This window comes from Dama dama, chromosome 20, assembly GCF_033118175.1.
Source record: "Dama dama isolate Ldn47 chromosome 20, ASM3311817v1, whole genome shotgun sequence".
NCBI lineage: Eukaryota > Metazoa > Chordata > Mammalia > Artiodactyla > Cervidae > Dama > Dama dama.
The window spans coordinates 106,273,113-106,289,456 of NC_083700.1; the positions used below are offsets into that span (position 1 = coordinate 106,273,113).

Here is a 16,344-nt window from a genome sequence, read left to right on the forward strand (position 1 = left end):
ACCGCCCGGGCTGGGCCTGGCCTCGCGGCTGGCGCGTACCAAGTGCGACGCGGGGAGGGCCACCCCCTCAGCGCCCGGGGACCGCGCTCCCGCCCCGCCCGCCGCGCCCCCGCCCTGGGGCCCGGGGCCTGGAGCCGGGGGACGGCTCTCCTGCAGCCGCGGCGGAGGGGATGCTACGGCTCCCGGAGGACGCCCGTCGAGCTGCCTCCCCCTGCGGCCGCGCGTTGGTACGCGCCGCAGCGCGAGGCGACTATGTAGGGAGCGCTCGGGTGACTCACGCGCCGCTAGGACTGGGGGGAGCGGGGGGGAGCAGGGATGACAGCCCCCAATCCCACCCTGGAGCCTGCGAGCTCCGGGTCTGGGGCCTTGGCGGCAGCTTCAGATCGACAATCTTTCCCAAACCCACCTCAAACAAAATCCGCCCGAGGGACGTCGGGAGCCTTGGAGGGTCACAAGGAGACCCCTAAAAGGGCTATGCTCTCTCTCCCCTGGTGATGGCTGGGGTGGGGAGAGACCCGGCCTGGGAGCATTGCTGCGGCCCTTCCTCCATCATCCTCCGGTTCGGGCTGTGTCTTCCCTGCTCCTCCGGGAGTAATTACAGGCCTGCACCACCGCCTTACCCAGGTCTCTAATCTGCTCCAGGTCTCTCCCGGCTCCGGCTCCGAACTGGGTGGTCCTGGCCCTAAACCTCCCCTAGGCCCATCAGATGACCCCCTCATCTACCCGGGAAGGATTTTCTCCCCTGTGTTCTGTCCAAAGAGGGAGGGAGTTCCTTCTGACCCCCCTCCCCCCAAGTAGTTCTGCTTCCCAGCCCCGGGAAGTAGATCCCCCAATCCCCTTGTTACTGCCAGCTGAGGTGGGCCTCAAGCCAAGTCAGGCCCAGCCTGGGCAGAGAGGGGGGAGCTTGCTCGGAAGGTGGATCGATGCTGCTGCTGCAGGGACTGATGGGGCGGAAGGAGCAGGCGCAGCTGGGCCCTGCGCACCCCATCCCTGCCCTTTGTCCTGACCTCCAGAAGGTCAGTTGTCTAGTTCTCCATTGCACAGAGATTAGGCCCAGTGATCTGTTGTCCTCCTGCCCACCTTTCCTGCCAGTGTCTTCCTTTGAGCAACTTCAGAAAGCAGTCACTTATTTTTTATTTTTATTTTATTTGTTTATTTTTGGCTGCACTGGGTCTTGGTTGCTGTGGGTGGGCTTTCTCTAGTTGCAGCAAGTGGGGACTACTCTTCATTGCAGTGCATGGGCTTCTCATTGCAGTGCCTTCTCTTGATTTGGAGCTTGGGCTTTAGAGCGGGGGCTCAGGAGTTGTGGTAAATGGACTTTGTTGCCCCACGGCATGTGGAATCTTCACAGACCAGGGATTGAACCCATGTCCCCTGCACTGGCAGGCTAACTCTACCACTGGACTAAACCAGTGAACTCCCATAAAGCAGTCATTTAAGGGGAGAAGGTGGGGAACAAAAGCGTCTGGGTCTCAGGCAACCTGGGAGCAAAAAATCCTGGGAGAAGTGAGTAGCTAAAGGCCTGAACTCTCTTCCAGGGCCAAGGAGGGCCTTCCCCAGTCCAAAAACATTAGAAAAGGATGATGCTAGAAGACCTACAACTAGAGCTAGTAACCTTAAGCTACTGTCTTACCTTTTCTGAAACCCAGTTTGGTCACCTAAAAAATTAGGAAAATAATAATACCATGAGATATCATGGGTTTGCTGTAAAGGTTAAATAATGCAACATGGATGAAATGCTTAGCACTGAGCCTGGCACATAGGAAGTGCTTAATAAATAAGTATGATGACGGGCATTCAGAAGTAAAAGCAGATTAGGATGAGGAGCAGAGCCCCATCTTTGTTGTCAGTCATCCTATCTGCAGGGTGAGGGGACCATGTGGATGGTAGAGTCCAGGTAGAGTCCTTTGTGAGGTCAGAGACCTCTGGGCCTGCATCTTCTAGAGTTGACCAGGCCCACACTGAGCCAGGCAGTGATTAGACTGAGAATTCATGAACAGAACCCAATATGGGAGAGCCATCTGGGTTCTGTACCCACAGTCTTGAGAGTACAGTAGGGACAAAGACATACATAGGTGGGAATTGTGAGATACCTTCATTACCTGGAGCTCAAGAATAGTAGAGGGGGAAACAGTAACTGAAGATGAAGAGATAGGCCAGGGATGGCCTACATGAGGTTTGAATGCCAGCTGGCAACATGAACTACGTAATGTAGATACTGGGGAGCTGTCGAAGGTTCTTCAGAAGAAGGGTGAGCAATGCTTTGGAACTGGAAGTCTTCCATTGTGTCTAATCATCTAGGATTAACTTTGAGGAGTGCCCTGCAGAGAGTCAGTGTATGGTATTAGCCTACTCAGTGGTTCTCAACCAGAGGCAGTTTTCCACCCCAGGGGACATTTGGCAATGTTTAGAGGCATTTGTGGTTGTCACAACTAAGGATGCTACTGGCATCTAGTACTTAGACACCAGGATGTTGTTTAACATCTTGCAATGCATAAGAGCACCTCCTGAACAGAGTCATCAGGCCCAGAATGTCAGTGGTACTGAGGTTGAGGAACCCTTCCCTGGACTGAGGGTGGAGGCACCTGCACTTCCTGGCAAGATGCTAGTTGTTAGGCAACTTGATGGTCAGTTCTCCTGGTCAGCCCTAGGAGGCTTCCTACACACTTGGTGGGTCCACAGCAAGTCCTAAGAGCACTGATGTCCTGTGATTGATGCAGTCGGAAGAGACAGATGGAGTGGACTCCTCTCCATTTGCCCCCTAAATGCCCAGGATCCTTGTTGCATCCCAGGCCCTGGCAACTGATGGGATTTACAGTAGGTATCTCTGAGTTTGGGGCTGGGTGAAAGTGCTCCATGTAGCCCCCCAAGTATTAGACATCCCAGAGAAGGAGCAAGCAGGGCACTTCCAACATGACTGGAGACTGAGAATGCCCTGCCTTCTTCAGTGAGGGGCCGAGGAACTCTGTGGTCTCCCAAGTTCCTCCCCTACGGCCCAGGGCAGTCCCCTCCCCCTTCACGGAAACAGGCTTGAATGAGCTGTCAGTCTCACCAAGAGGCTGAGCTGAGACTAGGAGTCAGGTCACTGACTGATCCCCCTTCCTGATCCCACTAGGGGGAGAGCAGGAGCAAGAGCATTTACAACCTCCTAGGTTAGGTGCGGGAGGGTCCAAAGTGGATCTGTCCAAGAGGTGAAGGAAATCACTGGGTGATTTGACAAAGAGATATGAATTGGGACCAAGGCCCTGGAGGCTGTCTCCACTCCTACACTAGTAGGAAGTAGGAGGGGCCTCATGGTGGGTGCAGTTTGAGAGACCAGACATCAGATTCTCACACCCACCCTACCCCCCAAGGCACGACAGCAAGAAGGGGTCTTTAACCCAAACCACTCTGCTAGGGAACTGCAACCTCCAGGGCTCACTCCCTGGGGCTAGAGGTGGGGAATGTCCTCAAAGGCCAGTGTTGACACCAGCTGCAATACAGCTTCCCTCCAGATCTTGCAGAGGGGAAGTAACAGAGAGGGATTGGTGGGCAGAGGAACTCAGATTCGGGATTAAATAGGTTCAACCTTTTGGGTTCTTGGAGGGGAGCTTCTAGTGCTCCTGCTAGGGATGGGGGGCTATCCCTGCTGCATTATTTTCCTGGGATAAGGAGCTGGGGTGAGGCTGGGAAGGGGGGCGCTGCTGTTCTTAAATGTCCTGGCCCCCAAGAGGTGACGGAGAGGGACTGGGAGTTGGGAGTGAGAGCCCTTGAAGAAGTCACTAAGGAGCCAGGAGGAGATCTTTTAGATTAGCCTGAGATGGACCCCGCCCCCACCCTTGATTCAGGACTGGTGACTCTCAGAGGAGGAGTCCCAAAGAAAAAGAAGCCAAAAGGAGGAATCACAGGCAGAGAGGGGAAGAATCTCAAGAGGCTGTAAGATAGGCAGGGAGAGGCTCCGCCTTCGATCTCTCCAGACCCGCCTGGCCTGACAGCAGGCTGGGTGGGGTCGAGCGGCTGGCTGTGACTGTGACTCAGGTTTCTGTGGGCAGCCAAGGGCAGCCGGCAGGGAGGAGCCCAGACCAACAGACAGGCCAGCCAACTGCAGCTTTCACCTCAGCTGTCCTCTCTCCTGGGAATGCAGGAGGTTCTTCTCTAACTTTGCTGGCCTCTGAGTGCTAGCCCACCCCTGCTCCCTCATCCCCACCCCCAAATGACCCTCATGTTCCTTCCCAGAGCCCTCAGCCCAGGCACTGAGACACAGGACAAAGAGTCAAAGGTCACTGCCTCTAGGGAGGCCCCGGCATGTCTGTGCCACAGGGAGAAGAGTATAATAATTGGTTCTGCACCGAGAGGGACAGACTGGGGAAATCTTGGGGACTGGTTTTCAGGCTGAGCAGCTTGGACCCCCCCAGCCTTCCCCAGCCAGGATGGCTCAAGTCTGGGCGGGCTGGTTGTCATGGTGAAGACTAGGGGCTAGAATGCAGCTGCCAGAGTCAGGCTACCAGGCCTAAGTGAGGAGACGGGGCTCAGGGACTCATAGCACAGTCCTTTCAGAACTGACTAGCTAGGCAGGGATGGTTGGAGCTGAAACCAAAGAACTATGGTCAGGGACTGTAGGACTTCCCCTTGGTGATGGGTGAGGGTGTGGCCAGCTCATTCCCCTGGTATTTCTGGGGCCTGTTTGCTGGGCTGTGTTTTCAGAGAGCGGCTGAAAGGAAGGGAATGCACGTTTACTTCGTGCCAAGTGCTCTGCATACATGTCTCACCGATCTTCACAACAACTGAGAGAGCCAGCCATTTGCCTAAAATGGCAAAGCTAGGATTAAAATCCAGAACTGGCTGCTACCAACGCCAGTGATCTTTCTTTTCTGGGAACAGTCTTGTTCTAGGGGAGAGAGAGGGAGAAATTGACCTGAACTTTATCAGACTGGATATTTCATCAGGAGGCCACAGTGGTAGGATGCAGGTGCTGGCTGCCTTTGGGGTTTGGAGACAAATGACGGTTCGAAGAGAAAGTCACTGGTGAAATGCTTGCCACATAGTAGGTGGTCATCAAATATTTTTGTAAAGAAGAAGCCAGCTCTGTGTAATAGCCATGCATGGCCAGTTTTCTGGGACATCCTTGGAGCTTCTGGCTCTGAATTGCAGCAACAGCGGAAGAAGCTAGTTTGAAAGAGGGACTTTCCAAGACCATCCCTGGCGGGAGGAATTTGCGGAGCGTCACAAAGTGAGTTAGGCAGGATGGGAAAAAACTGTGTAGATGATACAGGATTACTGCAAGCTGCGGACGCCACCCAGCGGCCATAAACCAGACGATAGGGAGCCATGTTCCAAGAGTCCTCTGTGAGCGGAGCATTCTGGGAGTTGTAGTTGGGCTGCACTAAAGGGGCGGTGTTGCCCGTGGGGCTGTTGGGTGCTGTGGTCCGGCGTTTATTGGCGGGAATTACCCTCGTTTGCCGGACTACGAGTCCCGTGGTGCCTCGCGGCCAGCTGCGCACGCGCGGTGAGTCGTGCCGGTCAATCCTTAACGCAGAGAGGGCAGCTAGCTGGGTCGAACAGTGTCGGGAGGGGTTGCCGAGTGGGTCTGTGGCGAGGCAGGATAAGGCGGCCGGCACCATGTCGAGGCAGGCGAACCGTGGCACTGAGAGCAAAAAAATGGTAACCGGAGCGTGTGACCTCGGCGGGTGGGGCGGAATGGAGGTGTTCTGGGGAAGGGGCCCAGCGCGGGGTGCAAGTCTCAACTGGAAAGGCGCCTTCTGCCAGCCCTGGAAGGGAGTGGTTCCGCTGGAGGGAAGGAAGGGGCTCATTGGTGACCGGTGGAGAGCGGGGATTAGCTCTGGGAGCGTCCCGGGTGCGGAGCAGGTTGGAGGGCCGCTGGGGAAGCTCGGAGACCTCTTCCCCCGCCACCTGAGTGCGACTGAGTACGAGACCAACAACGACGGCGACAATAATAGTAGCTCCCACTGTTGCTGTCTTACTGTGTTAGGCACTGGGCCAAGCACTTTACGTCTATTATCTCATTTAATCCGCAAAGTAACTCTTGTCAGGTGGATAATATTATCGCCGTTTTAGAACTCAGAGGTTGCATAACTTGCTCCTGTTTACAGTTAAGACGAGTTAGGATTTGAACCCATGTCTCTCTGACTTCAAAGGTAATGCTTCAGACTGCGGGACTGTAATGTCTCCCACACTGTGCCCTGGGCGTTGTGAGATACTCAGGTACTCGTTTAACCGGAAAGCAAGAGCGTAAGGGGTGGGCCAGAGTAGGCCGTAAGTGGTCCCCCTCTGGTGAAGGGGGGACAGGCTCCCTTCTTGTCCTGGAGATAGTGGGACACATCTATCCTAGAAAGTTTGGCTGCCAATGGGGGCTGGGCCTGGAAAGTAAGATGGATGATGTTTTTCTCCAAACTAAGGGGATTTCTTGACAGGTGTTTCTTTCCTTTGGCATCTTCTTACTTCCTCTAGAATTGCCCATTTGTCTTTATTTTCCGATTTACGAACTGAGTTATTGAAGGTCGCATGCAGGGCAGACCTGCAGCCTTTTGTTGACACTCAACTCTACAGAAGATGACTAAACTTCCATTACACCTTTGCATCTTACACCAGGAACGGCCACCAGATATGGGCAGCAGGAGGCCCTGTTACTCCAGAGTAGTACTGTACTTTTTCTCTCTCGGATCTCTTTTGAAAAGTTGATAATAGCTGTGGATCTTCTCCCCAGGAATAGTAAATAGACAAACATAAACAGACATTTACTTACATTTAGGGGGAACTTGTGGGCCCCTGGAAAATACTCTGTGAATCATAGGTTAAAATTCCTGTTTTGGAGGAAATAAGAAAAAGGAAGAAGAGTGTTTTGCTAGGCAATAGTGTCATACAGGGTAGTGGTCCCCAACCTTTTTGGAGCTAAGAACCAGTTTCATGGAGGCCAGTTTTCCATGGGGCATGGGGGTGATTTGGGGATGGTTCAAGCGCATTACATATTGTGCACTTTATTTCTGTTACTACATCAGCTCCACCTCGGATCCTCAGGCCTTAGATCCCAGAGGCTGGTGACCCCTGATGTATTGTAAAACACATGGATGTTTGTTGGAATCCTGATTGGTCCACAGTTTACTCATTTATACAATGGGGAAATAATGCCTTCCTAGGATTAAGTGAGATAACAGTGTAAAATGCAGGGGACGTGATCAATGTTTATTTTCCTCTATGAGCAGATGGCAGAAGTCTTCCCGTTTAGTTTTCATATCTAGCTCTTTTCCTTATCTTTTTTTAAAACTTGAAACCAACATTGAAACTTTTAACACAGTTTCAGCAGGAACCTTCAGCCCCCACCCTGCAACCCTCAGTATTCACTTGGTTTTGGTGAATTAAGGGAATTAGGGACCGGCATCAGTGCACTCCCTGCTTCAAGTTTTGCTACTGCTGTGGTCTCTGCTTGGAATCTTTCCCCCAGAGAATGTCTAGCTCCTCCTCACCTCATTTACAGGTAAGCAGAGGTCACCTCCTCATAAAGGGCTTCCCTGACCACCTGACTAGTTCTCAATCCTCTTACTCTGTTTCTCTTCAAGCACTGTCTATTTCATTTAAAATACTTCATTATAAATTAGGTATTTACTTGTTTATTTATAGTCGCCCCATGAGAATGTAACTCTACGAGAGCAAGGGTTGATTTGTTAACTGCTGTACTCCCAGCACCTAAAATGATGCTTGGCACTAGGCAGTCTGTATTGAATGAGTGACATGAAGGTTTGGTGCATCCTGTCATTCAGTTCCTATTGGTACCCAGCTGAGGCTTGTCACGTGATCCTCTGTGTAGCCACCTGGTTTTGACGTGCTCTCCTTCTTGCCTGTCTGCCGGGGGAGCCTCCCCTTCTAGCAGTCCACTTCCCAGTCAGCCCAATTTCTGCTAATTGCTGTGTTCCGTTAACCTTTCCAAAACTTAAATGGTTAATATGACCAAGTAATTAGATCTCTGCTTTTAATCCGGGCAAATGGAAACAACCCATTTGTCTAGCAAACTTTTCCTGGGTCCCAGTTCTGTGCAAAGCATTGTGGGAAATGCAGAGTTGAAGTCCTAGTCCCTAACCCTGAGAAGCAGTCCTCTATGAGAGAGGTCAAAAAATATACAATGCCAGGAGCATAGAAGTGTCTGGGATTGAGCCCTGGCTTCACTGCTTGCTTGTGTGACCTTGGGCAAGTGTCTTCATAGCTATAAACATCAGTTTCACTGTCTTTATTTATTTATTTCTGGCCACACCAAGCAGCTTGAGGAATCTCAGTTCCCCTACCAGGTATTGAACCCATGCCCCCTGCAGTGGAAGTATGGAGTCCTAAGCACTGGACCACCAGGGAAGTCCCAGCATCCTTTTTCTTTTTAAATTAAAGTATAGTTTATCTGCAACACTATGTTAGTTCCATGTGCACATGGTGATTCGATGTTATTAGGTTGGGGCAAACATAATTTTTTGTTTGGACTGCGGTTTTGGACTGTGAAGTTCAAATCATTATAACTAGGCTCAAACACATCTTTATTAATCAAAATAGGAATCAACACATTTTTCAGTTGTACAATCAACACATTTTTGCCAACAAGAAATAAGCGTGTTCATTCTTATAGCGTAAAAATCTGTGATTTGGAATTTAGCAAACTCTTGGAAAGCATTTTCTGCCTGCCGCTGGTTGTGGAAGCATTTTCCCTGCCAGAAGTTGTTGAGATGCTTGAAGAAGTGGTAGTCAGTTGAATAAGGTCAGGTGAATGTGGCGGATGAGGCAAAACTTTGTTGCCCAATTCGTTCAGCTTTTGAAGCGCTGGTTGTGTGACATGTGGTCGGGCGTTGTCTTGGGGCAGAATCGGGCCCTTTCTGTCGACCAGTGCCGGCTGCAGGCGTTGCAGTTTTCAGTGCATATCATCGATTTGCTGAGCATACTTCTCAGATATAATGGTTTCGCCAAGATTCAGAAAGCTGTAGTGGATCAGACAGGCAGCAGACCACCAAACAGTGACTATGACCTTTTTTTGGTGAAGTTTTGGCTTTGGGAACTGCTTTGTAACTTCTTCTTGGTCCAGCCACTGAGCTGGCTGCTACTGGTTGTCACATAAAATCCACTTTTCATCACATATCACAATCTGTGCATAGAGGGAGAGAAGATGACACTTCAAAATGACGATTTTTTTTATTTTCAGTCTGCTCATGAGACACCCACTTATGGAGCTTTTTCACCTTTCCAATTTGCTTCAAATGCTGGACTGGAGAATGGCTGACATTGAGTTCTTTGGCAGCTCCTTGTGTAGTTATGAAAGGGTGAGCTTTGATGATCTTCTCAGTGGGTCGCTGTTGTTCCATGCTTGTCAGCTTCTGATGGCTGGCCCCGGCGCTCCTCATCTTCAAGGCTCTTGTCTCCTTTGCGAAACTTCTTGAACCACCACTGCACCATACATTTATTAGCAGTTCCTGGGTCAAATGCGTTGTTGTTGTTGTGAGTTGTCTCTGCTGCTTTATGATCCATTTTGAACTCGAATAAGAAAATCGCTTGAATTTGCTTTTCGTGTAACATCATTTCCCTAGTCTAAAATAAATATAAAATAAAGAGCAAGTAGTGTCATTATCAAAAAATCATAAATCGAGAAATGCGCATTAAGAGGATGTATAACATAACCACATTTATTTAAGAATGTATTCCAGTGTCAAACGGCAAAGTTCAACAGTGTAAAACCACAATTAACATTTGCACCAACCTAACGCTCTACACTACTAAATGGTCACCACACAGGCATTCTTATTAGTAAAGATATTAATTAACCTTTGTGTGTTTAGGCCTGCCCTTTTTTTGTGTTGCGACTGTATTCTCCAGAGCTCAGGCAAGTTACTACTTGAGTAGCCGCCCTCAGAATCTCTGTGACAGGAGGCTGGAGAGTGACAAAGAGGGGGGAACTCAGTTCTGTTACTGAGCTTCCTTCCTTAGCATCTTGTGGGGCAGTCACACTGGATTATTTGTGTTGACAAAAATAGTAAGTATGACTCTTAATAAGTATCTTGGAGCTTTAGCTCCAAAGGTTAGCCCCCTAAGGAGTTTTGATGTTTTGTTTGGTACACTGACTACAAAGCTGCCTGAAAACCATCAAATGCAATAGCTTACCTGAGTATAGGGTTTGGCTTAACTTACTCTGCACAGGGTGCCTGAAGTCCTTGACTTTGCCAACATGAAATCACTCCTGTGATTTCTTGGTCTGTGAAGCATCTTTAAGTCCATTATCTCATTAGACCCTCCCCTTCCATCAACCCTGTGATTGGCATGACAGATTTCACTGTTACTTTTTTGGTTGGAAAAGATTGAAGTTCAGCAGAGTGAAGTGACTTAACTAAAGTGTTTCAGCCAGTGACAAGTCTATACTTAGAATCAGGTCTTCTGACTATAAACCCTGTATCCTTCTATATGCCTTACTAATTGCTTTAAAGTTCTTTATAGTGATTCAGAATCTCCCTCTTTGAATCTAGTTCAGGGTGCTGGCACCACACCACAGAGAAGCAGTTTAAGAACAAAAATAACAATATCTGCTTTTTTTTTTTTTGGCTGTATGTGGGAAGGAATCCATCCCCCCTGCAGTGGAAGTGTGGAATCTTAACCACTGGACGGCCAGGGAAATCCTACAGTACCTACTTCTTGAGTGGGTACTATGCAGCAGGCACTGTATGCACATTATCTCATTGATATCCCTGAAGGGCAGATAATGTCACCGTTGTACAGCTGGAGAACGCTGATGTTCAGGGAGGTTAAGCAGTGACTCAGGATGACTTCATAACTTTTTACAGGACAGTGCTCAGCTCTAAAAAGAGTGAGTCTCAGTCACTTAACCTATCACCTGTAAAATGGGGATAAATAGTGTTTGTTTTGCTAACCTCTCATGGTTGTTGTGAAGATCAATAAGGAACTGTCTGTGAAGACACTGAAAGTTTTATAAATGTTAATGATCATTATTATTAAACATAATTAAAGCAGTCTGAAAGTAGAAGTCTTGCAGAAGAGATTGATGTTTCTGTTGGGAGGAAGAATGTGCTTATGTTCAGTGAAGAAATGGGGCTGGTTGAATTACATGACCTTTGTGGTGCCATGGAACCTTAAGTTGTAAGGATCTTCAGACTCTGCAGCCTCCTGCTACTTCTCTGAGTTCCTCTTCTGTTCGCTCTCGGGTTTACTCATCTCTAGTCACACTGGTCTCCTAGCTGTGTCTCACACATAGCAGATATACTCCCATCTCAGGGCCTTCCACTTGCCGCCTCAAGTTTTTTCACCTACATATCTTCATGGCTTTCCCTTATTACCTTCTTGTCTTTGTACAAATAACACCTTAATGAGGCCTTTTCTTTTTCTTTTTTTTAAATATTTGTTATTTATTTATTTGACTGTGCTGGGTTTTAGTTGCAGCACTTGGGATCTTTAGTTGGGGCCTGTGGGATCTAGTTCCCTGACCAGGGATGGAACCCGGACCCCCTGCATTGGGAGCACAGAGTCTTACCCACTAGACCACCTAATGAGGCCTTTTCTAACTACCCTATCTAAAATTGACACCTCCCCATACACATATAGGTGAACATAAATATTCACTAATCTTTTATGCTCATTTTCCTCCGTAGCACTTAGACCATTGGCATTCTGTTTATTTATTCAGTTTATTGCTTGTTTCCCTCCTGTTAGGTAGTTCCTGGTACATAGTAAACCTTGAATGAATGATTTTTTTCTACACTACGGCTTATTCCTATTTTTAAAGCCTGAAGACCTTTTAAGTTATCTTGCACTATTTATGTCATGAACTATTCCACATAGGCTTGATTCATAATTGAGTGGAGATAAACTTAGAAATTAAGAGAGGCTGGGTCAGAGACTGCATTCCCAGATTCCAGGCTTATCGATTCTGTGAGCACTGACAGATCTGTTTAGGGCTTTGATTTTTCTTATTGATAAATTGGGGGTTGCTGCATGTGTAAAGTGCTTAATAACATCGTGATATGTATGTTACTTGGCATCATGGTGGGCAAGGCTCTTGGATTCTCCATCCAAGGACTCATTAATAATGCAAGGAAAGCTCTCCTGATTTAATGCAGTGGCGCCAACTCTATGGACTGGTTACTGCTGGACTGTCTCCATCCATTCATGCTCAGGCCACTCTAATGCCAAACCCTTAACTTTACTAAAAATCATTCTTCTCCTTAATAGCTTCCCTTTAACTGCCATACTTGGTACTATACCCTGATCTTGGAGATAGCCTCATCTGTTTTAGTTTAATTCAGAGAGCTTACTTATTCAGCAGCTGATTCTCTTTGACTCCATAGTACAGCTATCTTTTGTTTTTTTTTTGGGGGGGGGGAGGTAATTAATACTGCAGTTGTGGGGAACTGAACCGAATGAACAGTGGCTTAGAAACTTCTGGTTTCTGTCCCCCCAATTACTTTTGTCAATAGTTAGCTGTCCTTGGGCAAATTACTGAACCATTCTGAGGCTCAGTTTCCTCATCTATAAAACAAGATTAGTTCCTGCCCTTTATGCTTTACAGAGTTAGTGTAGAGTGGAAACTGAGATTAAGGAAAAATAGAATGCAGTATATAAGCAAAAGGCATTCGCATTACTATTCTTGCAGTGACCTCATCACCAGGCCATGAGGATGAGCTGAGGAACAATGGGTCCTGGGAGTCTGGGCTTTGACTTTAGTTATACTTTCTTCCCCAGAAGACTTGCAGACAGAAAGGTGCTCTGCTGCAAGTCTGACAAGCCTCCATTCAGAAGGGACTGGTAGGGTGGCACTTGATTTTCAGCCTTATTTCTGTGTAAGTACCTTGACCCAGATGTTAACATGTTTCTCACTTTGTTTAACTTTGATAATGCCTTTGCTCCAACCTGCTGCTTTTATTCTATAGTCTTGGTATTTGCTGTTCCTTTCACCTTCCCATCTCTCTGTTTTTTGGTAGGTAGGTGACAGGATTCTTTATCTGAGAGAGAGATTCTATGATTCTAACTGTGGTTGTAGTAGAAGCCAGTCCAGGTCAATATTGTGTTCCAAGCACAGAAAAGATCGTGTTTCCTTCGGTTACCCCTTTCCTGCAAACACTTTAGCTGTGTCAAGAGGAACATTATTTTTTCCCGTTGGTGACTTAGAGGGGTCATCGCTAGTGCAGTGGACTTCATCTGGTACTTCATTCCTCCCCGCTAAGTCCTCTGCTGCTCCTAGAGGGGGCCTCAGGAGTGCAGTCAGGCTTGGCAGCTGTGGTGGGGTCCTGGGTCAGCAGACATCACCTTGGTGTGTTGGAAGGGTGACTGCTCAGTGGGTGAGGCACCTTTCCCAGCCCACTTTCTAGTGGGTCTGCTTGCAGCCGTCACATTGACCCTAGGGAGCCAGATTCTTTGGCTGTTGCACAGAGGATAATGCTTTTTCCCACTGGACACCAGTAACCTTCCTTTGAATTCTTCCAGTTGCATTGAGGCTGATCTAGACTCTCACCAAACTTTCCCTTCTGTGTGGCTTGCTCCTGACTGCCTTTTCAATCTCTTTTAGAGCTCTGAGCTCTTCACCCTGACCTATGGGGCTCTAGTTACCCAGCTCTGCAAGGACTATGAAAATGATGAAGATGTGAATAAACAGCTGGACAAAATGTGAGTGAGCTCCTCTGTGGGGGAGACAGGAACGGGACTCCTGAGCAGCCAAATCTACGTGGTCCCTTAGAGCCCAGAACAGGGTCCTCGGTCATAGCCAACACTTCGGGTGCAGTTTCCTCTGCTTATTTACTGGGAGGTTTGGGAATTGTCCTCATTTTCCTTTTACCACCAACAGCATTACATTCAGACATAAGACATTCAGACCCCATAATATAGTCAGTTACCTCATTTCTTTCCCAGGGGCTATAACATTGGAGTCCGACTGATTGAAGATTTCTTGGCACGGTCAAACGTCGGGAGGTGCCATGACTTTCGGGAAACTGCAGATGTCATCGCCAAGGTCATTATCCTGGACCACCGGGCCATGCTGAAGAATTGTCACTGGAAGACACTGCTTACCACCCTCTCCCTTAGAGAAGCCCTTAGTATTCCAGAAGAATAGCTAGGCAGCTCTCTGGGCCAAAGAAGCCTTCCTGGTGGTTTAAGAATAGTACAGATTATGAAAAAGGGAAGAATGGTTGGGAGCATCCCTGTGGATTAAAGCCCCACTGGAAGGAGAAGCGGTGTGGAGTTGTACACAGTTGCTTTTCCTTCTTTGCCCTGAATATGTGAAGCTTCAGTGTCTTGCAGAGGCCCCAGTTTTTTTCCAGAGCCACTTAAGTCCCCTTGCCGGTCCCATCACATCACCTTCCCTGGTGCACAGCCCCTCCTGCTTGTCCCATAGTGCCATTGTGTGTCTCCTGACAGGTGGCATTCAAGATGTACTTGGGCATCACTCCAAGCATCACCAATTGGAGCCCAGCTGGTGACGAATTCTCCCTCATTTTGGAAAATAATCCCTTGGTGGACTTCGTGGAACTTCCTGATAACCACTCATCCCTTATTTATTCCAATCTCTTGTGCGGGGTGTTGCGAGGAGCCTTGGAGATGGTGAGTGCAGCTCTTTACCTTCTGAGACACCTGAAAGCTAGTAGGGTCTTAATAAATATTTAGATGAATGAACGAGCGTGAAAAGAAGGGTTTAGAACTCACCCGGTACTTTGCTGCTGGAGATGGTGATGCTGCCAAGCATAGGATCCAAGTTGGAGATCTCTACGTGGTGTTGATCCTCATTGCTTAGGCTGGGAGGTGGTGCTGTCAGCCCCCAAAGCCCAGGAGCATCCATTCCCAGATTGGCTTATCTGGTGACAGTTTAATTTGCGAGTGTTCTTTGCTAAGTCTCTCCTGTTGGGTCGGGGCCACTGTCTTTTGCACAGGAACTAGCAACCTTGTCCTTGTGAAAACCAGCCCCCTTGTTTAGGCTGCTCTAGGTGAGGCAGTTATAGCTGCAACCCCAGTGATTTCAGAGAGGCTGTGGCTAGGCAGGTGCCCCTTCATTTTCACACTGTCCCCCAGGTCCAGATGGCTGTGGAAGCCAAATTTGTCCAGGACACTCTGAAAGGAGATGGTGTGACAGAAATCCGGATGAGGTTCATCAGGCGGATTGAGGACAACCTCCCAGCTGGAGAGGAATGACCACCCCCAGGACTTCAGGGTAGCCAGCAGGAGCACTTGCTGGAATCAGAAAGCCTCAGTGCTCCTTCTGCCTTCGAGAATTCAGTGACTCTTTGACGGGTGTTATATATTCTTCTAACCTTGTTTCCATTCTCTCCGTGTTAATAAAGAGCAGACTGTGATATAGTCCGTTTACCTACAAGTGTGCGCATTCAGGAGGGAAGTTCTCTGCTCCCTTTCCCTTCAAAGGGGCTGGATGTAGTCATCCTTGGTTGGACTAGAAGGAGCTCAAACCATTTTACATTCCTGTTTGAATTTTCCAAAGCAGAACCCACTCTGACCCCATTAAGAGGCAAACCTCATACACCTATACCTGGGTCTTCAGAAAGTCATTGGTGAATGACTGTAGGGAGTCCAGGACTCACTGGACAGGGAGGAGAAGATGGGAGGGGCGGGTCGGATTTGCTGGCTGGAGTGTGATACACTCTAGTGCTTGCCAGGAAAGGGGAGCCAGTCATGCCAGAAACATTGACTTCTGGGAAACCACCCAGGTCTCTCATTCCTCCCTGCTGTTTGGAGGCAACATCTCCTCTTTTTACAGAGGGTCCATCTTTTTTTCTTACGAATTCTTCAATAAAGACACATTCTTGAGTGAAATCCCAATCATGTCCTGTTTTCTTTCTGCTCGGCCCTGGGAATTTTGTTACAATGGGGTGTGGAGACCTGCTGAGTCCTGTGCCCTACCTTGATTTTAATCTAATCCAGAAATACTTCTCCCCATGGACCAGAGAGTCTGGGAAGCCTGGGAGCAAATGAGGCTCCTTCAGAGTCACTGTTGAGTCCACTGTCTATAGCAAAATCTAGAAGCAGACCAGTATCCCAGATGTTCCTAAAATGGACTATCCTGGCCTCTTGGCCACCATGTTGGAGGATTTGGCTAGAAAGACCATGTAAAGCTTGTTAGGGTGCCATTTAATGAGTGCTTAAAGTGTACGCACCTGACACCCAGGTGTCATCTCTGCACTGAACACTTTGTATGCATTGTCTAATTCACAGTAATACCATTTTTAGGAGGAGGCCACAAGTTGCCCAAGGTCATATGGCTAGTAAGTGGAGAAGCTAGGGTTCAAAGCCCCAGCCAGACTCCATAAGCCCATGTCTTTTTTTCTGCGCTGGGTCTTAGTTGTGGTACATGGGATCTAGTTCCCAGAGCAGGGA

At 48.5% G+C, this 16,344-nt stretch overlaps 1 protein-coding gene across 1 annotated transcript; it reads left to right on the forward strand.

Moving 5' to 3' along the window:
* Positions 1 to 5,482: 5,482 nt before the first annotated feature.
* TRAPPC3 (trafficking protein particle complex subunit 3) lies at positions 5,483 to 15,789 on the forward strand. The gene is made up of 5 exons (XM_061122403.1): positions 5,483 to 5,640; positions 13,532 to 13,629; positions 13,873 to 13,972; positions 14,380 to 14,562; positions 15,028 to 15,789. The coding sequence occupies exons 1-5, from the start codon at positions 5,599 to 5,601 to the stop codon at positions 15,145 to 15,147; spliced, it is 543 nt and encodes a 180-aa protein (XP_060978386.1). The 5' UTR covers positions 5,483 to 5,598; the 3' UTR covers positions 15,148 to 15,789.
* The last annotated feature ends 555 nt before the right edge of the window (positions 15,790 to 16,344 follow it).